The 25540-nt window shown below is 43.5% G+C and overlaps 2 protein-coding genes across 3 annotated transcripts in view; one reads left to right on the forward strand and one right to left on the reverse strand.

The window, feature by feature from the left end:
- Nucleotides 1–14996, forward strand: part of LOC137872504 (plakophilin-3-like) — a 28171-nt gene extending 13175 nt beyond the window's left edge. Inside the window, exons 7-13 of the mRNA XM_068710737.1 lie at nucleotides 89–197; nucleotides 2499–2663; nucleotides 4426–4605; nucleotides 4786–4939; nucleotides 5595–5790; nucleotides 6102–6189; nucleotides 11403–14996. Coding sequence (XP_068566838.1) covers nucleotides 89–197; nucleotides 2499–2663; nucleotides 4426–4605; nucleotides 4786–4939; nucleotides 5595–5790; nucleotides 6102–6189; nucleotides 11403–11444 — 934 coding nt within the window. The 3' untranslated portion in view covers nucleotides 11445–14996. The remainder of the gene's footprint in view (nucleotides 1–88; nucleotides 198–2498; nucleotides 2664–4425; nucleotides 4606–4785; nucleotides 4940–5594; nucleotides 5791–6101; nucleotides 6190–11402) is intronic.
- Nucleotides 14997–16804: 1808 nt separating this feature from the next.
- Nucleotides 16805–24243, reverse strand: zgc:153993 (uncharacterized protein LOC767645 homolog). Of its 2 annotated transcripts, XM_068710734.1 has the most exons (6): nucleotides 24005–24243; nucleotides 22589–22637; nucleotides 21908–22069; nucleotides 21382–21514; nucleotides 20064–20168; nucleotides 16805–19968 (listed from the first exon to the last, which is right to left on the reverse strand). In XM_068710734.1, exons 1-6 carry the CDS (start codon nucleotides 24072–24074, stop codon nucleotides 19870–19872), a joined length of 618 nt encoding a protein of 205 aa, XP_068566835.1. In that variant the 5' UTR covers nucleotides 24075–24243; the 3' UTR covers nucleotides 16805–19869. The 2 variants fall into 2 exon arrangements, with proteins under 2 accessions (XP_068566835.1, XP_068566833.1); XM_068710732.1 differs by lacking the exons at nucleotides 16805–19968; nucleotides 20064–20168 and having other exon boundaries at nucleotides 20983–21514.
- Nucleotides 24244–25540: the final 1297 nt, after the last annotated feature.

Below are 25540 nucleotides of genomic sequence, written 5' to 3' on the forward strand. Positions count from 1 at the left end.
GAGATGAATTCCAGCGAGGCAGCTTTACCGCGTTGTGTTCTGATAGCCTCGTGGGTTCATGTCTCTCTCTGTGTGTGTTTGTGTGCAGGAACCTGAGCTCAGTGAACGAGAGGACGAGGCAGAAGATGAGAGACATGCGAGGCCTGGTGGACTCCCTGGTGGCCTACATTCAACAAGAGGAGAGGGCAGACGACAAGGTAACCCCCGACCTGCACCGCTACAGCCTGTGACATTTTCATACACCATAAATAACGATGTCCGATTCGAAAATCAATACGGGCGTTATGGCTACGGCACCCTTCAAAACATCAGTAGCTATGAGCACCAGCCATCAGAGCTGGAGATCGAACGACCAAAAAGCCAAGATTACACCAAATGAAAGACTTCACGGCATCTTAGGATATTTAATAACGTATTTATGTTAAAGAATAAGGAATGTGTTTGTCTATGCTTTTCTTATTAACAAAGAACTCAAGACCAAAACCAACAAGGTGAAGTTTAATTATGTTCTCAACACGTTCTGACTTCCCTACCTCAACCCCAAGCCCATTGGTTCCTACGAGGGATCCCGATCCAAGTCCTTTAATATTGGCAACCTGCCGAGTCCAATCAGATACAGATAAATGTTGACTACGTATGTTTCTGACACAGTGAAATAATAGCTATAGATCCAAACACGGAAGGTCCCGGTTCAGTACTATAAAGTTGATCACCTTAAATGATCAATATAGTATTTATGACAGATTTACTGGGAGAATGCAACTCCCAGAAATTGACGTGGTTCAATCATCTTGCGAGACGACGTCTCATAAGACAGAAAGTCCACTCAGTCCACTCACATGGTGCAGTGCTGTTACAGAGTGTGTGTGGGGGAGGGGGTCTTCCCTCACAAACAATCTTTGACCAAGTACAGACTCCGGCTGCGGAAAGCACTTTAACCCCAACAGACCGGTCTTCTTTTGCCCCGTCATCAAGTTATTCACAGAATCAATGTTGGTTAGCGACAGCTGATACGAGCTGCCTACAAACAAGGAGCTGCTATCGGAATCTTTTGGACACCGCTCCTTGTAGTGTCGGAGCTTAGTGGATCCGTGTGACTTGCCAACCTCTGTGTCTGAACTCAGAGTTAGTCGCACCGGAGCACTCAGAAAAACGTCACCTCCACTCACAGTGGACAGAATAGTTCAGAGATGAAAGGAACGGAATTGGATCCGCTTTATTTTGGTACCGATTCATTAAAATATGATCTGATACAACACTACTGAGGATGTGAATCTTTAAAAGCTCACATATATGCTGTCAGTAATTCTCAGTAATTTCCTAAAAACGCTTGTTTTTAGCAATCGTTTCTAAATCGGGAGTAAAAAAGTATGCTGGGGACTACTTTCAGCAACGGATTAATCCACTTTTGCAGCTGTAGTGAGGACGGTATATGTGGGGTTGAGTCAATACAGGTTGTGTAGTTTTGCACACAGTGCAACGTTGTGGCTCACTGAATCACTGAATGTTTTTAATCATTTTTTGGAGCTCTACAGCACAGAGGAAATTCTTTGTATGGTCACATGTACTTTGCCAATAAAGGGGATTCTGGTTCTGACTACACAGTGAGTCTTTGCATGACTTGTCACCGACTGCCCCTCGTACATTCTTCCCCACTCATTGTGGTTTGGCACGTTTCACCAGGCGTTGACTAAGTGAGCACTGTCAACAGGCAACAGACCCACAATTTCTTGTGAAATACTTGGATAAACATGTAACCAACTGGCAGATGATTGATAAATGCATCGCTTCCATTCAAAATCAACGTGACCCCTTCCTTGCATCTGATTGGACGAACATTCCACGGGGGATGTCCTCGGTTTTATTAAAGGGGAGAAAACAAGGTGACCGTTCTGGAAATGTCACACAAAGGTGGTAGTCTAGTATCCACTGTAGGAAGTGGAAGTAGTCACAGTGTTTTGAAGACTCGAGTTTGGCATTTTCGCCGTCGCCATTTTTGTTTTAGTTTTTTATCACGAGAGGGTGGAACTACGGTCGAGCGCTGAACAAGACGTTCTTAGGCGAACAGAATGTTACAGTTGTCTTTCACTAACTGGAAACGGGGTGAGAACCACGGTTACAGTTCCCCGTCGAAAACAGAGACTGTATATCTGTCTGACGGCAAGTAAACCTGTGAAGATGTTCTAAATATAGCGGACGCTTCATCTGATGTTGATGCGCTTCGATTGCTTCGCTTCCCTGCTGGTACTCCTGTTCCTACCTACTGTAGGAAGTACACTGATTATGGATGAGTACCTCATACAACCCCACTTCAAAACAGATGTTTCAATGCCTCAGTAATCTGTTACATCAAAGGACATCAGGCATTTCAATTACATTCCATATGATCGGAGTATGAGCTTCTCAGTTGTGCTCAGACTACATGTTTCTGCCTCCACTCAGGTCAGTTGGTTATTTATTTCAGTTTGTCTCTCCTCTCCGTCTGTCTTCATGCTCAGGGTTTGGAGAATTCACTGTGTGTGATGAGGAATCTGTCCTACCAGCTGTACTCGGAGCTCCCTCCCTCAGTCCGACTCCGTCTGGAGGGCCCAACGAGAGCCTCTGCCTCTGGGAAGGGCGAGGCCATCGGCTGCTTTGCTCTGTACAACAAAAAAAACACAGAGGTAAAGATTCATCAAACGTCATGAAACTACACACCGGACAACACAATATCAATGCTGATGATGCTCTGTGTCTGCAAGATGGGTAAATAATGGATGTTATGTTCTACGCAACAACTTTAGAAGGTGACGGTACGACAATGTTGTGTTTACAGCTTGTTCCGTTTCCCTTAGTGGCCAAAAAACCCCCCAATTAATACTGCATCAAAAGTCTAATACAGTCTTTAATAATCAATTAACTCTAAGTAGAGTTAATGGCAATCTCATTCTCTTTTGGTGTCTTACAAACAGCATCCACACAACCATATTTTCTTCTCCCGCACGCTCAACAACATGTTGACTGACTTATTGTTCCACTGTATTGCCTGTATCGTATACAGGTTGTGTGTATCCAGGTCCTTTAACTGCCTGTCTTGTACGAACGATGTAGTCAGATACAGACCATCACATACACATGCATCTGACCTCACCTCACGCACTCTCTGTCAGATGCAGCATCACAATCAGACGTTGAGTCTGATATTCCACTTTTGGAGCCTGAAGAAGTCAAGCCTGGTGACATCCAGCAGGTCGTGGCTCTCTCAGGTATCTCATTAAAGAGCCAGATAATGAGTGGCCCGGCAGATGGAAACTCTAGAAGCGGCGTCGGGCCCTCAGGGAGGTTCAGTTTCCAGTGTGAGAAACACAATCGGCAGATCACATTACTCATTTCAACGGCAAGCAGCGGAGTATGGAGAGGCCCACCGTCACATGTATGTTCTCATAGTCACCCTTAGAGTGCCTGTTTAAATATAAGACGTGCTTTTCCATGTTGCTTAGAGCAGATCATTAGCCATGCTACAAAGAGGCTGAACAGGGAGGCTTTATATCTCAGTGATCTGTATAGAGACAGATATCTTAACCCCTGACTAGACCGCTGTGACCCGCCTTTGGTCCGAGACGGAACATCTTGAAAGCCCAATGGCTAAATGTACTGTGCGCTAAGCCCCTCCCCGGAGCAGTGATTGTACTATCATAGCTTAGCAACGGTAACTGGCACTGCTGACCTGCCAAGCTTTTGTTATTCCCCCCCCCCACACACACACACACACACACTGACGCAATGTGCATGGGGGCCGTACTGAGAGCGATACTCTGCATTTAGAGAGAGTTCGGTGGGCGGCGTCTTGTTAAGCTTCCCCAAAACCAAAAGCACAAGAGAAAGCAGTACGTTTGTCTGTTCCTGTGCTAACGTTCTCATTGAGACGTACGGTTTGAAGTGTGATAAATAGACTTCATGAGTCAGCAACTGTTGAGGACGGTGACTTTATGCATGGGGCATGTAGCTTTAGCATCGCCCCATTAGCCCAATGTCCTGTATGTAGCGATTGAGTGCATATTTAAGACCCATTTTACAAGATTCTCATTTTAAAATGAGTCAGTTGGAAACAAAAAACATTTTTTTCCATCAGCGAACATTAGCTTAATCGTTGTGCATCAAGGGCTGGGTATCGGTACTCCATACTTTTAAGGTATCAACCGAAATAGCCCAGTAGCTAGTAGCATCGAAACTTCTCCAGTCAAACGGTACCTTCAATCGACCCTTTTTGTGCAGATCTAGAAAAAAAATTAGCATTTCTATGGTTTTGCTTGCAGCTAAAACTGATCTAAACAAACTGTAAAATTCTGAAAAATCTGTGAATATTTGGTTGTATTGATCAGGACTGTTGGTTGGTTAAAAGAGTGGTAAATCATCTTGATCTCTCCTTCACCTCCTCCCCCACAGCGTAACCAGAATCTGTCCACGCTGTCCGAGGTGTCCCGACAGCCGAAGGGGGCCGAGTGGCTGTGGCACCCTAACGTGGTGGCGCTGTACAAGCTTGTTCTGCAGAACAGCGACAGCAGCTCCAACTGCCGCGAGGCGGCCATAGGAGCCCTGCAAAACATCACAGCAGGAGAGGCCAGGGTAGGATCTCACACGCCACCGAAATGTGAACGCCGCATGAATATTCACGTTCCAAAATTAAAATCAGAAAATTGTCCGATTTTTTTTTAAATTGGATTCTTCCTTAAGAAAACCAAAACGACAGCAAACACTCAACAGAAGTCAGTACAGACCCGTGTGATCTTTGCTCCTCTCTGCCAGTGGGCCTCAGTGCTGAGCGGTGTGGTGGTGGAGCAGGAGAGGATGCTGCCCATCCTGCTGGATCTGTTGGACACCAACAGTGACATGGAGCTGAGGCCCCTGACTGGCCTGCTGAGAAATCTGGCCAGACACTCCGCCAGCAAAGACTACATGGGTAAGACACAGCCAAGGGTTACTGAAGGTGTTTCAGCCGTCTTTGGGCTGGAAACTCTGTCTGTCTGTGTGTGTGTGTGTGTGTGTGTGTGTGTGGGGTTCATAATTACACTTCAGTTCTATGGAGACACATCACTAGTGTATCTTGTGACTATTGGACATATTTAAACTGGTAAGCTATTTGCTATTTGAGGGCAGCTGAGCAAAACTCAGAGGAGCAGATTGCCACTGAAATAGGAATAGCTGGTCCACCGACAAATAAACTGTACGCCGCACGTAACAAACACACACCTACGAGTTATTGCTTTGGATTTTGCTGCTTGTATAACACATTTTATTTTAAAAAGCATCCCAATAAATACAAAGTTCCTTTGGCCCTGCAGGGTCAGGGAGTCAACTTAGACCCGGTGGCTGGACCCATCAAAGGGACCAATACTAGTTAGAACTCCTCCTTTGTATAATGTGGAACCAACACAGACCTGAGTGTGTGTGTGTGTGTGTGTGTGTGTGCTAGTTGTTAAAATGATCTGGGTCTTTCCAAATGTTAAACGTTATAAAAGGAAAGAGTGGCGTCTGAACGAACCAAACCGACAGAGGTGGACCTTTCAAGGTCAGAGGTTTTGTCTAAAAAACGCCCTCAATCTTTGTCCTCACAGCTAAGAACATGGTGAACGTTCTGGTGTCCAAGCTGCCCAGCGATGGCCTTCAGAAAACGCCGTCCTGCGAGGTGGTGGTCAACCTCTGCGGAGCCCTCAATCACCTGGTCACCTGCAGTTCCTTGGCAGCCCGCGACATCTCGTACTTCAACGGCCTGCCGAAACTGATCGGCATCAAGACGATCCATGACAACAGGTAAGACTGACTTCTGCTGTGATCCTCAAATGTCAGTGTTGACCAATGAGAAAACAGGATGAGTAAAAGTTAATAACTCACCATATGAAAAGTGAAAAACCTTTACTTCACACTCTTTATAATTGGTTCATATTTTTTAGACCATACAATCTTTCAGTTTGTAAGTTGTGACCTCTGTTTGCTGTCTCTGCTCTGCTCTAAATACAACCTTTTGCTCATTTTTATGTCTTCCCAGAGTGTTTATTACTCCCCCTGCCTCGGCTTTGGTATTTCCTGCTTGTTTCTAACCGTCTTCCACTGTCTTCTTTTAGTTCTGGGAGTCTAAAAGCAGCCAGAGCGGCCTCAACTGTCCTCTGCAACATGTTTCAGTACAACAAACTGCACAGAGACTACAAACTGGTGAGACCCACAGCTGCTGATGCCAACATACACAGTACAAAATCATCCACAATTTGAATACTTAGCTGCAGACATGTCAGGGAGAGGGACACGGCTAGGCAGCAAAAACAAGAACTTGGTTCAGGCCAAATAACAAAACGATTAGAAACTTGAATTTACTCTAGTGTTAAAAACCAGTGATACGTCCTACAAGATACACACAGTACAGAGGTATGAATGTCTGTGGACACCTGGGATGGGTTTGGGCTAAAATATCAATTGCACCAATTTATCTTTTGGGCCACCGGGAGAGGGGGGGGGTGTAGTTCTCTTTTGGTCTCCACCGACTCCTGTGGGGAATATCTGTCTCTTTAGCTGCTAAATGCTCCAACTATGTTCACCCAGCTAGCTGGTTGCTAACTTTGTCTGCTGCTTGGTACTGGGCTGTAGTGAAGAGTGGGTTCATCAGGTCTCTCATCTGGAAACAGGGGGTTGATGCGAGCAAAACTTTAAAATATACGAAATAAACTAAAAGACGGTCAGCATTTGGTCGTAACTGCTGTGTGTTAGTTGGACCCCAAGCCTTGAAAACAGAAAAACTGCAGTTGAAATAATGGCTCCTCGCGTCCTACAGAATAAAAGGTTGCAAGCAGAAGATTGACACATTTTAACTTGGCGGCATATCCTGAGACGTCAGCTTGCATTTGGAGAGAGCGCTCCACGCCGTAGAGCGCCTGCGGATCCATGTGACCTCACCTCGTCGTTCATTTTCGAGTGCTGAAAGTAAGTGTTTTGTCTCCTTCTGACAGCGGAGCAACCGCAGGAACAGGGCACAGCTGAGCTAACTTGGAAGCTCCTAAATACACCACAGTTTGTTTAAAGTGCAAACAGCTGAAGAGTTCCTGTTGGGCGGCAGCAGCAGCAGCAGCGGGGGCTGTTGTTTCTCTGGGCGCTTCTGGTTACTCGCACCGGTGATTTCACTGTGGTCTTCTCTTCTAGAGTGTTTTGAGAGAAGGACCACATTCTTAAGCACAACCATCATGAGAAGAGACAGATTACAGTAACTGAAAGGCCTTTGGCTTTGGTCCTGAGCGTTGGAGGAAGCCACTAATTGCGTTCAGTGAGCTCTACAGTGCTGTCACTGCCCTGTGACCCGAGAGCCACCTCACTGAGTAAACATCAGTTGAGGCTCAGAAACCAGATCACAAAAGTCTTCATTAAAATACTTTACCCCCAGTGTTGTAATAGAGGCTGTAAAGACTCGACATGGCTCCGGTAGTGGTCCTCTTCATGCATGGTTTGTGATAGGCTCTTGGGGGATTGGACGAAGAAATGGGCGATTGGCAGAGGACATCGGCGGTTAGGTTTTTTTGGGCGATTTTTTTTTTGGGAAGATAAACTGAAGAAAGAGTCATTTGTTGTCATTCTGTGGTTGGTAACAATGGTTATGTTGTATCAGTTGATACTAGCCGTGTTCCATTCACATAGTTTTAGAAGTATTGCGAAGTATTCGCATTAGAAAAGCTGTATGGAAAACGGCAAAATTCAATACATCTTTCTCAATTGTGGAAAACAAAGTGTTTTCGCTCGCTCGAGGTGGTTTTTGTCTTCGTTATAGAAGAGTCGCCGCGCTCTGAAGACCTCTCTCCGTTCTTCTCGTACATGGGTTAGATGGCCGTGGCAACTTGTTTTGTCTCGGGTTAACAACTTCTTCTTCTTCTACATGGTTAGCTGGTGGATTACATGCGTAACCTAGAACGACAACCTCTGAAACCACGGAGCTCCAAACCAGTCGAAGGAAACGGGACTAATTCACATTCCTTTTTTTGCGACATTTCAAAAGTTTGATTAAACTAAACAAATAGAATGGAAACAGTGCTTTAGAAATACATCGTGACATAAATGAAAGCACATGGTGATGTTACGGTTCTGGGTCTATTTATAGTATGTGAGAGTGTAAACACTTGAACCCCTGCATGACTTGTTGAATGGTACTGATACTTCAGGTGATGATGTTAGTTTGTGGTAAGTTTTCGGCTTAGTTACTACTTACCACTGATGTCTTCTTACCTTGTTTATCCATAACACCTTTTTCCCGTTACGGTTTTAAAGATTGTCGTCTTTTCTGGCTATCTATTCGACTTCTAATACCGAAACAATAACAAACGTACAAATATTTTCATCTTCACAGAATTTTATCAAATCAATTGGCACATTTTATAATTTTTTAATCTTACAAAAAATCGGAATTGACAGTTAGCTCGTGGGTATAGCTAGCGTAGCAATCTCACAGTAGGTGCGTATGTATTTTAGCTGGCAAATATTGTTCAAAGAAAAAAGACAGACAATTAGACACATAAAGCATGGGAACAAGCCACAGCAAGCCTTATTCTGAATTAACTTACTGATTGTTTTCCTCAGCTGTTAACTCTAATTGAAAAATATCAATTTGATAAACTGAGAAATACAAAATTTGAGAAATGAGGTCATGTTTGAACCCAATCTTGATAAGGAAAAACTTCTGCAAACACTTAGCAGGAGTCTAGTGGAATTCACACAATTACTGAGGTTAATCTACATTTAAAACACATGTTTCAGTGTATTAAATTGTACATTTACGTATTACATTGATTTCAGTACAACTATGTGGAGTATATATATATATATATATATATATATATATGAATGATGGCTGTTATTGTTAGCAACAACCCTAATCCCCCCACACAGAGTTCTGTCTGCAGTGGGACAGAGCCCTTTAAAAGTGTTACATTTAACTCGCAGTATCAAAAACAACGTTAATGTGGTATTTTATGCTGGTGTTTACGTGAATGAAATCATAAGGGTGAAATTAAAAAGGAGAGCAGAATGTGTGGGTGTTGGCTGACATTGTGCTCTGAACTTTTGTCTTCACCAGATGGTTTTCTCATCTACGTCTTGACACATCTGTTTTATATCCCATTTGACCTCCACTCCTTTCTTCCCATTGGTCCTCTTCTTCCCCCCTTTTCTCTGTCTTGAAAGCCTGCTTTTAGCCTCTGGCCGTGCCTTATCTGCGGATACTTGGCTCTGCAAATGAAAATATTTTCTCTCTAGCTGACGATAATTAGATTGTGGAGTCACTTAAGTTCTTCTCCTCTCAATCTGCCATCCCACACATTGGGAAATCAGTGGTGACTGGTGATGCATCTCTTTTTACTCCAAACATCCGCTTTTAAATTCTTTGATTCATCATTTCTGTCAAAAATAGGAGGATTGGGAGACTACAGTGATAGCCACACTGCATTAACAGAGCGAAAGTATCTCGTGAAATGGGTCCAATGAACAGCTGGTGAAATGATGAAGAATCTGTCAGACGTGTCAGGATACGTGAAGAAGGACGTTGTCTAAGTACCTCAAAATAAACTGCAAATTTGAGGGATGAAAAAGTTTTCTCTAATCCCAACATTTAAAACAAATTACCTGATTTATTTGGCAGCACAACAAACTGTAAACGAAACACTGACATATTAACACCATATGAAGTCAATATATATATATATATATATATATATATATATATTAGCAAACAGTGGCGTATTTACACATCCGGCAGATAGATAATCATTCATTTGTTTGTGAATATTTTGAAAAAAAAAAATACATTACCAGTGGCCCTTCTCGTCAAACTGGCGCTCTACGTGGCTATAGAAATAGCGGTAGTAAAGGAGGAAGTCAGGTGACGTAGTATAAGTATGTGAAGAGAGGAGTTTGGGGATGGATGGATCAAAAAACACAGGACTTTCACCCAGGAGACCACTGTTCCTGTCCCATGTGAAAGAAAAAGACAAGCGTTGACTTATTTTAAGTTATGTAACGTTGCGTAACATTGCAATACTTAATTAACTTAAATTGCGTACCTAACCTAGCGTAATACATGTTCTTATTTCAACAGAAACCTCAACCTTTTCCTAACCAATGGATTGTTTTTCCTACCTAACTAAGATGTTGTTCTCGTGAACAGTTCCTTTTGAAAGACGGTGTCTGGATGTAACGAGCGGCATTTGACAAGCGAAAAAAATAACACAAGGTGAAAACTGATGCTGGAAGGATCCGTAGAGCGTCGTAGTTAGAAGCCTTGGGCAACTGACCGAGCTGCCGTATTTTGACGAGTTGGGAGTGAGAACGTGTTGACCAGTGTAATTCATTTCAGCTGTAAAGTTGCTTCCTGGTTGCACATTATTGTTGCTGTGCTGGAAAAGGAACAGAGTTTAAGTATCAGCTGTTCAGTTAACGAAGGAGGAAAACCCCGGGCAATGCTTGCGATTGTTTAAATTGGGAATTAACTCAAAAATCAGACATGTGTTACAACTAAGCAGTAGCTGTTTTTTTCACGAGTTCATGAAGTTGATAAAGATCCAAAGTGAGTGGCTAACGAGATTAGAGCAGCCTCGGCAAGAACAAGAGAAGCGGCCCCTTTCATGGAGGGTGTTCTACCAATCTGCTGTGGAATGCCACGCTGATTAAATCAGATATTTAATAACTTTATTCCTCTAATGCCTCAAATGTTAAGGGTTTGTATTTTGTAAATAGCGATAACTCATAAAAAAAAAAAACCCTGACTCTATCAAAACTACACTTACATAATTTGAAAGATGTAAGCTCCTTTATTTTTTGTCTAACACAGTGACCCCACTCCTTCTCTACATTCTTGTGAGGATCCTTGCTTTATCTCCCGAATACATCAACTGCCACTGTCTGGCCTGACTTTTGGAGAGCTTTAGTTGTTGAGTGACCACTCGCTGCAGGAATGCTGAGGATCTGGCACAAGATGTTTTGCTTTTTTCTATTTCGTGCCTTCTGGGATGAATAAAAGGAGAGTTTGGTTATGTGGACTTGGCAGTCCCTTAACACTGTTGTGTTCCCCCTGTATAATCCCCACCCCCCCCTCCACACACACACACTGAACCTGACACAGCAAAACCAAAGCCATGTTTATCGGACAGCTAGGTGGCCATGGTGAAGTTATTACATTTGGTAGATATCCTGTTGTGTCTGTCCTCAACCCAAAAGTCTTCACAAGTCACAGTAAACATGCCATGAAATCAGCTGCTAAAGATTAAACAGAAAATGAACAAAAAACTATGTCATATGAAAAAAAATATACACGATTAAGAAGGTGGGTGTGTTGCGTCAAAATGTGTTTCCCCATTTATTTGATAAATAATAGTTTGTATTGTGTCCATGTTTTTCAGAAAGGATTTGCCAGACGAGACTTCACAGATATCACCGTCTAGGCCGCGGCACATGATGAGATTCATTCTGAGCTTTTGGCCTCCGCGTCACGGTTGCCATGAGGAAAAAGACCGGGAACAACAGTGGGATTTAATGAGCAGAGCTGGTTTAACTGTGATGGACCTACGGGAAGAGAGAAAAGAAATGGACCAGAGCCAATGGAGCGATGGACTTCAAAGTTTTATCCTCTTTCGGGTGGCTGTGTGTTTAACTTGGCTTAGCTTGCAGCAGATAGCCTGTGATGACGGGAAAGTCATGGTGTCCACACACACAGTGGACTTCACCCCCAAAACGTCTACTCTTTGTGTGTATTAGGTTTTGACTGATATGTTTTTTTTGACACTGACTTTGAATTAATGTTGCCGATAGCTTATATATATATAACTGATGTCCACATTACAGAGAGAGAGAGAGACGATATGTGCTTAGTAATATTTTGTCAATGGTTAGAGAAGGCTAGCAGATACTAGGGATGGGATCTTTCTAGATACTGGCTCAAGGGATAGCAATGGCTGTCAGTCCATCTGTTTGGTCCAGACCGGAATGTCTCGACAACTTTTGGTTGGATTGCCAGATTCCTGGCCCGAATCACTTAGGTGGTGATCAGGTCAACATTTCAACTTACCGTGGTTTATGACCACAACTATTTCCCATCTCCCTCAGCTGTACTTCGTGATTAGCGCTAATTAGCAAATGTTAGCATATTAACTCGCTAAGCTGAGATAATGAACGTTGTAAACTTTTTTTTCTTCTGCTAAACATCTGCATGTTAGCATTGTCACTGTGAGCATGTCTGCATAATGACGTTGGCATTTAGCTAAAAGGACCAATGTACCTAAATACAGCTTCACAGAGAAGCTAGCGCGGCTGTTTGTGAGTCCTTTTTTTAAACAAAAAAGTTCAGACGTGTTTTTCTTTCAGACGTTACAGTTGTTATGTAGCCATTTTCATTCAAAAAGAAACAGGAAGCAGCCCCAGGTTTCATTTAAAAGGTGCTAAATAAAAAATGTTGAGCATATCTATTGCCTCCACATGGCTCTCAACATGGCAACGGCTGAGTTGGCGGCTCGCAGCTAACAACAGTACAGTACTGACAGAGCTAACAGTGTTTACCTGTGGAGGATCCGGAGGGTGGGCATTGCGCTTCTTAAATGACACTGTCGGTCAGGACGGCGTTATCAGTCGTAACCGCCGCATGAGCGCGGTGCGGAGCGGCGGCCATGAGCTAGCTAGCTAGCTAGCCACGATAACATGCACTAAAATGCAAGTCAAGTCAAATGTCAACAAAGCACAAAAAAAGCTCAGATTACAACACACACAGAGGGAGAGTGACTTCATTCTCTGCTCAGCTAGACATAGCTTTACTTAGCAAGTAATTGTTTGCTGCTACATTAATGCTCTGAATATTGTAGTTAGAACCTTTTGTTCATTTGAGGTTTCGCATTTTGTTTATCTGCCTAATTGTTACTTCTATCTTTCCTGTGAATGCTCTTATGCAAAAGCATTTGATTATCATTTGATAAAAGAATAACTGGGACGACAGCATGAGGGGCCACCATGACAGTCTAAGACTACACTTCACCAGACATACAAATTATTGACCAAACAGCTGCTTGTTCAGCATTTGACCACAGATGAGCAGTGCAGTAATACCACCGAAGCACTAAAAGTGGAGTCAAAACGCAAATGAACCAAAACAAGGCATTTAGCCTGTCTTCACAGTATGGCATTTTGAGGCTCACAATGAGGTAAATCATGACTTAGAAAAATATACTGTATGTGCAGTGGAATAGGATCAAAGAAAATAGTGTGTCATTTAAGAAATAAATCAGAGACTCTTCTTCTGTCATATATAATCCATCTAGTCAAACAATGTTAGATTAAAAGGAGAAGCCTCACGATAATGTCTGCTGAGAGGCCAGTAGGAGCCAACAAGGGGATTTCTCTAGAAGGACGTGTGGGGGAGAGCGCTGTAACCTTCGGACCTGCTGGAGGAAACTACAGACCAGCAGCGGCACTTAACAAGCAGATGGAGGAAGGGAGGGGCCCAGCCTGACCGGGGAATGAAAGGCCTGGATGTGTACGGAAAAACCCCTCCGATTCTGCCGAGTGAAGCCAATGCTGAAGTGTCTTAAAACTCGCAGTCTCTCTGCTGCTGACCAGCAGGGGGGCGACTCCTCCGGTTGCAAAAAGAAGTCTGGTTGTATAGAAGTCTAGTCTAAAATGACTCTCCTTCTCACTTGATTCATTACCTCAGTTAACATTGTAAACATGAGTTTATGGTCTCAATCTCTAGTTTAAAGTCTTCTTCAATACAGCATGATGTTCATTTAGTAAACTATGGTCCATTTAGAGTCAAACAGACCATAAAGCAGGGGATGCTTCAGGGCGGGGGTACTGTGATTGACAGGTCGCTGCTGCTTGCAGAGCCGTATACACCATCTTTACGTTCCTCCTCCGCATTCCGAATATGCTGACTTCTGTTTATTGGTTGCGGAAAAATACAACATGGGGTTCGGCCATAATCCAAGATGGCGACAGCGAAATCGCCGAACTCGAGGCTTCATAAAGGCAGTCCACACACCAATGGGTGAGGTCACGGTGACTACGCCCACATCTTATATACAGTCTTTGCTTTCTAGACCACACACACCCTGAAACAGAGAGTCCCTTTGTATTCTCTTATAAATTGTATCTATTGAAGCTGTGGTCCACACATGTCAGCTAACATTAGCTTACTGGTCACATGCCGTTGTGACGCACACGACGCAGCTTTGACTCCACACGGCGATGTCGTGTACAAGAGCAAAGCACTTTAAATGGCGTCCGCTCCGTCACCGTTGTAGCTTTCCAAGCTAGGGCTCCGGTGCAATCGGAGAAGATTTGTAATCCAGCATGGAATAACAGTGGTTTTTTTTAGACTTTCTGAAACTAATAAATACAACAATGAACGGTTTCTGTGACTAGTTATCAAATTTATCCGCGTTGAAAGGAGTCGTCGTTGTTAGCCGTTAGCTAAAGAGCCTACCGAGGGCAAGGTGTATCCCATACGATCCCTCCATCCGTGTGGGTCTGTGCTGTTCGGGCGGCAACCGAAATAACGAGTAGAGTATCCTTTGCACGCTTGGATTGTATTGTAAAGCAATGTGGCCTTTTTATTTTTTAGTTAGTTAAAAGAACGAATCAGTGATACCATTTATATTGACAAGGTAAGTAAAAAAACAGATACATGAGAAGGAAATAATAATAATCAAATAGAACAAATAAAATAAATTAATTGTTTATCGCTTCTTGAGAAGTGGGCAGGAGGTGACATAAAAAGAGGAGCCTATCACCCCTGAATAAATAATTGGGTCCTTGTATGGATGAAGGAGCTGCGTAAATTTTTAGACAAAAAAAACAAACAACAAAAAAAACAATAGGTTCTTGACTGGAAGATATGTATATAGCTTTTGATCAGTGTTTCGCTACAGTGCTTATTCCGCCTACATGAGCAAATTTCAAAAGCCAAAAGGTTGTGTTGTGTGTTGTTGTGATTAAATATCTGAGATTCATCTTTCTGTTTGATTTGTGTTTCTTTTGTTTTTACATTACATTACATTACAGTCATTTAGCAGACGCTTTTATCCAAAGCGACTTACAATAAGTGCATTCAACATTGGTAATTTTACGGTGATGTAACTCTGAACAAATTCATGATAGCCCAGTTTGTCCTGAAAAAAAAAACAACAACCGATAAAAAGGTAAAGTTTGCAGGACTTGTTTGGGCAAGCTCTGTTGTTTTAGAACAAATCCCTGACCTTTTCCGTTGCGCCATCTGAAGTAAGAGGCAGCTGGATGTGAATGTTTTTGCAGTGTTACCCCCCCCCCCCCCCCCCCTCAGCAGCAGGCTGGCGGTAGTACTACTGTGGTGGATGATGACCAACAGTAACCTGCAGGTACCGACTGTGGAGGTGTAAGCTGTGCTGGCAACAACCCATTCTCCCCTCGAGGAGCTTCAGGGTGTCCTCTGCTTGTGTCTCGTGGGTTGATATCAGAGCAGCCTGTGAAACTTGTCTCATCCCCCACACCGACCTCAGAAACCCTCGGCCTCAGACCGAGCATTCCTGACCTCAGTCACACATACCAGCAACAAATCCCAAACCTGCTACCGTCCACTAAGGCTCTGACTGAGGATCCAATAAATGTAGACCTAAAGTGAATATTACTGGAATCTATACAGCACCTAGATATTACCTCACTGGGTGCATCATCATGTCATATACCAGTATTCTGTTTTTCTACTTAGGTTCATAAATTATCAGAGGGTTGGCGGTTCGATCCCCGGCTCCTGCTCTACTGGTCTTGAGTCAATGTGTCCTTGAGCAAGACACTTAACCCCAGAATGTCTCCCGTAGCTGCGTCTACGGTGTGTAAATAGATACTGAATTGTAAGTCGCTTTGGATAAAAGCGTCTGATAAATGACCGTAATATAATAATAATAATAATAATAATAATAATAATAATAATAATATATAATAATATAAATTACTTGATTTTTTTTACAAGACTCAATCATTCATAAATATCGGCGGGAATTCTCGCTACAGAGGTTTATTTATTTTGGGGTGTTTTTGGCTTCATTTAACACTTGACAGTTTATTCCAGAATAAATGTGATGGATCTTCCCTGCCCCCTTGTGGCAGAACTCTGACTACAGTCAAGGATGTTACACATGGTTGTCTCTGGGTATATCTATCTGTATTATTATATCCATTTTTATGTGGTTTATTTTCTAACCCCCCCCCCCCCCCCCAAAGGAATCTCTCTCTCACCAGTTAGGATAAAATAATAATGAAATATTGTTCTGGGTTCTGATCCAAACCGCCTCCATGGTTCCCTCAGAACGCTCTGACCACCGGGACTCCCTCGCCATCGGGTTTACGCGTCGAGTGCAGCGCCTTCGCTGCATCGGTCAACATAAACTAAACTCTTTTCTGTTCTCTGAATGAGATCTCATGCACCCTAACATACATAACGTAACAATAATTTACTCTATTATACTAGTGCATTGGTCTCCGTGTCCTATCTCACACTCAGGGTGTCTAAACTGATTTTCAAAATTGAAGGTCATAGGAAGTCTTAAAAATGATTTATTATAATAATTTTATCGTACTACATGCTCGGCCCGATTCTTCACACGCAAAACAGTACACTTGCAAATTTCCCTGAAGGTCTGACAATAATAATAATAAAGGATTGAGGCAATAAACAAATGATTTACCGACAATGGTCCCCCAGGGGTCTTTGGGGAAGTCTGCAGTCTACAAGTGTACCCCCCCCCCCCCCCCCCCCCCTAACAGAACTGCTAGGTTAGTGAATTCATACATTTTTAGTTTGACTGCCCAGACATCCCACGATGACCTCAGAACATTCACACCGACAGCGATGAGTGGCAGAACACTTTTTTTTTTTTTTTTTCATTTATTCACAGAAATGGAGTCCAATGAGTTCATTTTTCGAACAATAAAATAATCATCAGGTCACAGTTAAAACAATTGCTTTTTTTAAAAACCACCATGGAACAAGCAGATAAATAGTGTGATATCCCTCTCAAATGTGCACAAAAATCTGGTAGCAAAAACACCTGAGAAAAGCTGGCGTGGCTCTAGATAACAGCACCGACTGTTGGCATAGAAACCGTCCATCAGATCACCTGACCCCGACATAATTACATCTTTATCTATGAGCCACAGAGAACACTTCTCCTAAATGTCTGGCCTTTCTGATCGATACTATAAATAAAGATCATTGCAAATTTAGAAACCAAAAGACAGGTTTTTCCCCCCTTTTCCTTTTACTAGCAGTTGCAGAGGTTTTACATGTTAAAAAATATATATATATTTTTATATATATATATATATATATATATATATATATCGCCCAGCATCTGTTCATTTTAAAAATACATTGGAGAAGTGAGCGTGTGACGATGAAGTTGAAATATTGCGGGGAGCAACCGGGCAGGAACATGATAGCAAGGCTGTGATGTCGGCTGTGTGGGCCTACAGTATTCTGCAAGTCTCCAGATGTAGACACAGTTAACCGGCACTATTACCTTTCACAGTGGAAGAAAAATTGAATTAAAAACAAAGACATAAATGTTTTGGATCAACATTTTGGCAAATGGCTGCTGTAGGTTGTTGCTCTGCCTGTCATCAGCAGGTTCAAGTAGAACGTCCTCTCTTGTTGTGTGTTATTTGGTGTCGTCATTGGAGACCGTCCTCCCTCCCCAAAAAACGACCCCATAGGTGGTTTGCACAAGCAGCGTTCTCGCGACCCACATTTACTGCTAGGTGGCGGCCTCTAGTGGTGGTAGCAGTTATGACGGCAGCAGAGGAGGAAGTCGGGCGACGCAGTGCGAAGAGGAGGTCGGAGCACAGACAAGCACAGGACTTTGACTCAGGAGACCGCTGTTTGAGTCAAAGGCCGAGTTATTTTAACGCAACGATTACTTAACGTAAGACACGGAACGGTCAAACTTATTCTAACCCAAAGCGTGATCTTTTCTGAATCCTAACCAGGCTGCGACCGTTTCACAACGTTAACCGTGCGTTTAAACTTCCACCGTTACCGTTAGAGGACGTGTTTACCTCCTGCCTTCGGTGGGGGGCTGATTAAGGAAACACTGTGGGTGGTATCGGATGGTAGGAACATACCACCTACGAGATCTCACCTGTGGTCAGACGACGGTATGACAGTGATCTGACGATGAGTCCCTCGGTCTCATCCCTGTCTTACGCAGGCGTCCGACGACGGAAACGTTTCAAATGTGACCGACTACGTTCGCACCGAACGGAGAGATCTCAGAAAGACGGAGGCAACAGAAACCGGCTTCTCGACTCTGCCGGGTCGGAGAGCCACACGACCTCGTCTGTGAATGCTACGTTCTGCTTTTTTGTCAGCGCTCTAGAGACAATCGGCGAGATACCCTGACCCGCTGTGCAATTCACAATACAGTGATGGTCAGCTGATAGCTGCTTAGCCAATAAATAGACTCTCTGTAAACACAGTCTTACTCTCCAGCACCCCCCACACCTATAGAGATGTGTGGTGGGAGGGTCCGGGGTTTTGGAAGTTAAAATTCATTTACTGCACGGACAACATTAGAAGATTAAACGATGGTTGGAAATAGTCAAAGGCACATAGAAACCTGAGGTAAGTCATCAAACTCTGAAGAAGCATTTCTGGAGGAAACGTCCAATAATGGAGCTTAAATCTTAAAATTCTCTTTGTAGAAGTCTGACATAACAATGAGCCGTTTAAATCAATTCAGATTCAACTCTGGCAATGGAGCTTTCTCTTCAGCAGACACTTGGACTCAGAACATTGTGGAGTTCATTACATTAACTCCAGGCTGTTTGTGCGACGGCCACTACGACGATGAAGGCACTACAGCTCTGATTTCTGTCCTTTTGGTTTCTTTTCCATAACCAGAGTGACTGAGAATTATTCATCATTTCTTAAATGATAGTAAATGAAAGTGAAATCAATAAAAACCTATGGCCGTAATATGATCTCATGGTAACTTTGCATTAGCTACAACAATCCTGAGGATAATATTAAGAAAAAAACGTTAATAATCCAGCGTTTTCTACCACTTTGCAGCTCTTTTGAATTGTGAAAATGGCCTGTGACTTTAATTATTCAAGACCAGATATGTCCAGACTTTGCATCGCCGTGGTGTAGATCGTTTGCCTTGTTCCTTTAGCCAGATCTATTCTAACAGTTGGGAAAACCATGACGGTTTTAAGATCGTGTCACAGCCATATATGGGTCCAAAAAAAAAAAAAAAAGCACAGGCCAGATTAACTACCGAGCCAACATGGCGGCCTCATGGCCGCAAAACGTTAAAATGAACGGCCAACACGATGAAGCTACAACGCAGGAATTTGGTGAATTTTGATTGGCTGTCGTCGTCGTCAGACTTCAACCATTCTTATGTCCTCTCAGGTCGATAACTATATAAATACATACACACACTGGAGAAATCTATGTTGGACCCCACCCAGAACCCGAGACCTGGTTCAGGTAGGGTCGGGTCCCCTGGTCTGTTGGAAGTCATCTACAGCTGTGCTCACGAACACCGTCGTCTGCTGACAGCTTCCAACATGGCTGCTAGAGGGAGTGTTGCAGCAGCTCTTGTGCTTCCATACGGCTGCTGCTGAAGGGTGATGGAGATGCCCAATGGACCTTTTTTCTTTTTTTGTTCTTGGAATCCAGAGAAGAGAAGAGCCCCCCCCCCCCCCCCTTCTAAGTACAGTACTTACCCTCCACTGGATGAATAGGTGGAGGGTGAGGAGTGGTTGTAATTAACAGTCTTTATGAACTAGCTGCGTTTTTCCAGGTGATGGGACTGCAGCCCTGGGTTGGGAGGTCTGCCGCTCTCAGCGCGTCTTCCTGTAGTAGACGAGAGCTGCCACCAATGCTACCGATGCTACTATGGCTACCGTCCTCCACCGAGAAAAACTGTGGATCACCCCGGCCTGGAGAGACAGGGACAGCGAGATGAAGAGCTTTGGATCCCACCGTCGAGTCCGTAAAGCCTTAAATGAACATTACACACGGCTGACACACTCACCCAGCCTCCCTGCTGCACCAGCCAGGGGTAGAGTTGCTTTCTGATGAACCGGAGAACCCAGCTGATGATTATTCTGATGTTCTCCAGGTGGTTAGAGGTCAGTGCCTTGGAAACAAAAACAGAAGACACCGGTCAGAACTGCACTGCTACTGAAGCCAGATTTCTGTGTATTAACGTAAGAATGAAATCTAAAAGTGGCCAAATACCTTCATTTAACCCAATTCATTCAAATATGTCTTTCTGCACAATGTGTAAAATGTGAATGGAAAGTTAGAGAGACGATAGCCGCTATAGATCAGCCGTCTTGAGACTGTTGACTGTCCGGCTGTAAAGATCAATAATGTGCACACCTGCCGCTGTCAACGGGACTGACGTGACACCAAGTGGCTAGCAGCTGTGGCTAGCAGCTGTGGCTATGTCCTCGTGTATTTAACCAGGGGGACAGACCGAAGACGAGCGAGCAGCGCGTGGACTGTACTTTGTCCAGCCTGACCCCTGCGCGGCTAACGCTAGCTAGCTGCTGCCAGCGGCTATCGGACGGATAAAAGCACAAACAGCAGCAGCGGAAGCTCAAACGGATACATTGTACTTTTTCATTATGTGTTGCAATAACTGTGTTATTCATGAGGTTTTTGCACATGATGAACTAAGAAATATGACATTTCAAATCGTGTTTTAGTCTTCCTCTATCTTGCAAGGAAAAAAAAAAAAAATTCAGCCCCCTAAAGATTATTTATTTATTTATTTATTTGACAAATGGATAAAGCAAAGGACAGAGAGAGAAAGGGGATGACAAGCAGCAACGGGGCCCTGAGCTGGACTCAAACCTGGACCTCTGCGATAAGGACTCAGCCTTAATGGTACACTATACACCTGGTAAACTACTAGCCCCCCCCCCCCCCCCCCAAATACTGGCAAAATCACTGAACCCCATTTTGACTTAATTGAAAGCTGATTTCAATCGATTTTCGATTCAGAATCAAAATGGTGACCCTTCAAGTGGCTACTCTTTACTGCACTACATCAGAACACGGCTCAGCTATTCTCTTATAATTAGATACTTCTCCATGGACAAACTAAAGTTCTGTTCACTTTTGATCTGCAGGGCGTGCCTCCTAGTGCTCATGTGATGTGGGGGAGCTCTGCAGCGTGGATTTGGTCGCAGGGTACAAACGGTTGAAAATAGTTGCTCTTGTGAAAGCACGCAGCGAGGACCAGAGCAGTCGAATCCCAACGGGCAACCGTTGGGCAAACCACTTAAAAACATACAAGAACAACTGCGTCCCTGTTCTGTGACTCGTGCGTTTCCTGGTGTTACCTTGTATATGAGTCTGTAGGCCAGATGGAACAGAGCCACCACTCGACCCCAGTTGATGCCATCAGCGAAGATGCTCCTGGCCACCTTCATGAAGATGTCCTGAGCACAGTTGCCCTGAACCTGGTTGATCAGTCTGACGGGAAGAAACGGACACATTCAAATGTAACAAGGTTTTTTTTTTTTTTTTTTTTAAGGCTGAACTAGAATAACCGCCTCACGGTCGAGTTGCATTTCACATCCATGTCTGTCCAAAAATGTCATCCCTTCATAATTTTTACCTGGTGGATGTTTGTGCTAACGTTGGAGGACTTCCCTACAGGCTGGACCAGGTGGACGGACGGACGGACAACCCAAAAAACACGATGTCTCCGTCTAGTGCTGTCGCCGGTGTGACGGCATAAAAATACTCAACGTCTACCGTTTACACTGACTAAAACTATACCAAAAACATTATCGATGTTGCGGATTGAATTTAAGGCCCTGTGATGAACCAATAACCAGTGTTTGTACGCGGTGCACAGCGTACCGTTGGAGCTCTGCGTTCCTGTTCATCTCGTCTGCGATCTTGAGCAGCTGATCCACCACCTCTTTGATCAGCGGGTCCTGCTGTTCACCAGACCTCCCTCCCAGCTGCTCAGAGGACACGTGTCGACTGGGCTCCTCTGCGTTTATTCGTGCGGCAACGAACCTGGCAAGGAGAAAAAAAACTGCTTCACCAATATTCAACCATACCACATATTCAAACGGGAGTTTTGATGTTTTATGTCTCTTTGAGTGGATTTTCATGCTGTGGAAAAAGAAACAATTACTTTAAAACACCTGATAAACTACGGGTTGTTTTGGAAAAAACATGGAAAGACTAACATTAGTTGTGAGCGGACTAAAACCTCTGGTATGTTCCTTAGTTATTCTTTTGAAAAACGTATTGGCTCCTCATCTACAAACGTCAACCCTGCAGCCAGATTGTTTGACGGCAACATTTTGTTTGAAAAACAAGCTTCAAAAGTTGCTCAATCGTGTTTTCGTCAACGGAGGAACATCTCACGCCTTCTCTCTCCTGACCGGATCATACGTGCTCTCGGGTTATTGTTGTATTCAATGTTTATTCCTGGTTCAACAGCACTTTGTAACTTTGCTTTTTTGAAAGTGCTGTACAAATCAAGCTCATTACCATTCATATTATTCAAGTTGTAAGGATGAGACTTACCCTCTGAGGACCGCCGCTCCTTGCTCCATGATGGGATCATCGACGACGTCTGGAACAATGAGAAGACTCATTAATACCCACAATAACCATTTGTTTAAATGTAGAGAACAGATGTGTCATATTCAAAATAAAAAGAACAGCTTAGCGACACATGTTCTCGCGGGGAAAACAACACATGTTGATTTATGTTTGATTTGTAACTTCAAACAAGTTTGATACAATATTCTATTACAAGGCTTTAGTTTGTTTTATTTTACAAATATTTCACTATTATGTTACTACATTTTCTATTATCTTTCCAGTATATTATCTAACATCTAAATGAACAAAACAAGGTACATCAATAAAGACATTGAACTTTGACAAAAGTAGGGGGAATTATTTATGTAATTAAGCAAAAACATAACTACGCATGTCTTTTGAATTGGTAATAAATATCATCGATGTTAAAAAGGGTCTGTCAGACTCTCTCTCAACTGCGTGTGCTGTCCGCACGTCAACTCTTTACTCTTGGATTTTAAAGTGAAACCTTAACGCGCGTCGTCGTGTGACGTCACCGCCCCAATAAACAATCGGCGGCAATTCCCTCATGACGTCATCGGTCCCGTCTTCGACCCGTCTTCCTCGTTAGATTGGGCACGTAGCTCGCGGAGGTGTTTTTGGTGTCTCACGACATCAAATGAAGTGTGAAACCGGGGCCCCGGCAGAACCGAAACGCAGTGACCCTTGACTGCCCGTTTTATGACCTTGTTTGTCACCAGCCGCACTTAAATTACCGGGTAGAGCAGTCACGAGGCCTTTACCGTAATTCACAATGCGACACTTATCCCGGCAATCTTTATCAATAGCAAGCTAAAGCATGCAGCACCGCACCAGCGCTAAGAGACAACATCGAGCTCATATGTAGGGCTGTTTGAAAGACCCGCGGGACAGAGGAAGCTAACGCCTCTGTAACGAGGTAATAACACAAACCTCAGGTAGTCTTACACAGCTAACCCTAGCCGGAGGTTCATGTCCGACACATCCCTTCTGAACCGACATTTAAAAGTGTTCCTTCATAAAAGGGGTTACCTCCGGTGACGATAGAGTATCCCATAATAGGGAACCCTCCGCGGTTGGGGCTGAGGTGAGGTTCTGGTTAGCCGTGGCACGACTACCTGTCTGGGGTCACGTAACGCACCACAACAGACGACTTGTTGTGGTTGAGCACAGCGCTAGTTTCAGGTTGAGGTAAGGGGGCAACACGTCGACGGGGAACAAACTTTGGCGCAACACCGGCCCCTCAAGAAAACGTGACGTTACCCGGTAACTTAAACGTAATTCTAACATGTACGGCAATTCAACGAAGTTCTGTCTCTTTTAGTGAAAAACGGTTGCCGCTAAGTTTGTGAGTACACCTGACTTGGCTTCACGTACCTTCCCCACCCTCGGCGCCCTGAGGCTCCCGGTCTCCGTCTTCTCTTCCCTCTCCCCGGCTGTCCGCCATAACTTCTAAGTTTCGGTCAGCGCGGAGCGAGAGCTCTCGGAGCGATGGACGACGCAGTTTAGACAGACGTCTTCTGCCTCCAATGTTGAACGCGAGGTTGGCCGGAGTGAAGTCGCAAAGTCCAGGACGAATCCGCTCTGTGAAAAGTTTTCGCCTTCCACAGAGGAACAAGGAAGTGACACGGAAGCGCGCAGTGGCCACCGGGTGGCGTGACTCCTTTTCCTTTTCCGCCTCCCCTCCACCAGAGTGCACCAAGCACGAGAGAGCTCACCCATTTACAGACAACATAACACACCCATGAGAGCATAGGTGAGATCAGAACATCTCTGTTATCTGACTGAAGTAGACTACTTCGTCCGGATGTCCATGCGGGCCCGTATGGTAACAAGGGAATGTAATGACACGTGGAATTCCTTGATCTCTGATTTAATGGTTATTATGGACAATGTTTTTTTTTAAATCACCAGACAGTGACACATCAAACCAAGTGATGTCAGAAATCAGATGCAGTGGCGAGTCACGTGCCACTGGGAGTTTCTAGGATTAGGGTAGGATTTTTTTTGTTATTTTTTTAGACATATTGTCATGTCACGCATACCCTAAACTATAATCAGATGATGAACATGTTAGCGCTAGCATGTGGACTCTTAATCTAGTTTACTATGTTTATTATATTTGATAAAGTTTTACAACTCAACCATGTGGAAAAGTTTCTGCCTCTTAAACAATAAAACATGAGACCAATTAATCAAGATGATGTAAGTTAAAGTTAAATAATAATAAAAAAATTAGACACATGTAATTAACAATTTATAACCATTTAAGTGTTTGTTTCCAATACGTTGAATAGCATCATATATGAATTTAATGAATCAACTATTTAATTAGTAGTTAACCATTTCAAATGTATATCATTATTATAGTCACTAGGTGGGTTTCCATCCAGATGTAAAGACAATTTTGATTGATTTTTGAGAAGAAACAAGAAGCAAAAGAAAACGCAAATGAACGCTTGTTACCACACTGTGATTATTAGCAGTTGGATCATAGAGATACGCTGTTGGCTGGAGAAAAATGTATAAAACCTCAGAAGAGAATTTAACGAGGCAATAACATAAAACAAAACAAAATCACCACGGTGATTCATGCTTGAAGTTAGAAGCTAGGTATCGTTTAGAATCTAACGATGACATGTCTGTCAGGACGTTTATGGACAACGTTTTGCCCTGACAGACGATGCTGCCGGAGTCCTTCTACAAGTATTTGGTTTTCAGGTTTGTTTCGGTATGAATAAGACGATAAAATACGATCCAAGAAGACAATTTTGAGTTCGAGATCCTTGAGTTAAAAGACTTTCAATAACTGAGGGCTTTCAGGCCTCAGTCTGAACCGGGCCTCACCGAGACCTTCACTGGTAATATCTTGAGTGGCCTTATATTTACAGTGTTAAAGGTAAGCTTTTTGGT

This window comes from Cebidichthys violaceus, unplaced genomic scaffold (genome assembly GCF_023349555.1).
Source record: "Cebidichthys violaceus isolate CVI_PGR_0920_01 unplaced genomic scaffold, fCebVio1.0.p SCAF_16, whole genome shotgun sequence".
NCBI lineage: Eukaryota > Metazoa > Chordata > Actinopteri > Perciformes > Stichaeidae > Cebidichthys > Cebidichthys violaceus.

What these genes read in the sequence shown, in the direction of transcription:
- zgc:153993 (XM_068710732.1), bottom strand. Translation starts at nt 24,074, where the DNA reads ATGGCGGACAGCCGGGGAGAGGGAAGAGAAGACGGAGACCGGGAGCCT. An exon ending in GGAGCGGCGGTCCTCAGAGG is followed by an intron (nt 22,070 to 22,588) that starts GTAAGTCTCATC and finishes TCTCCTTGCCAG; the next exon opens with GTTCGTTGCCGCACGAATAA. An exon ending in AGGAACGCAGAGCTCCAACG is followed by an intron (nt 21,515 to 21,907) that starts GTACGCTGTGCA and finishes TCTTCCCGTCAG; the next exon opens with ACTGATCAACCAGGTTCAGG.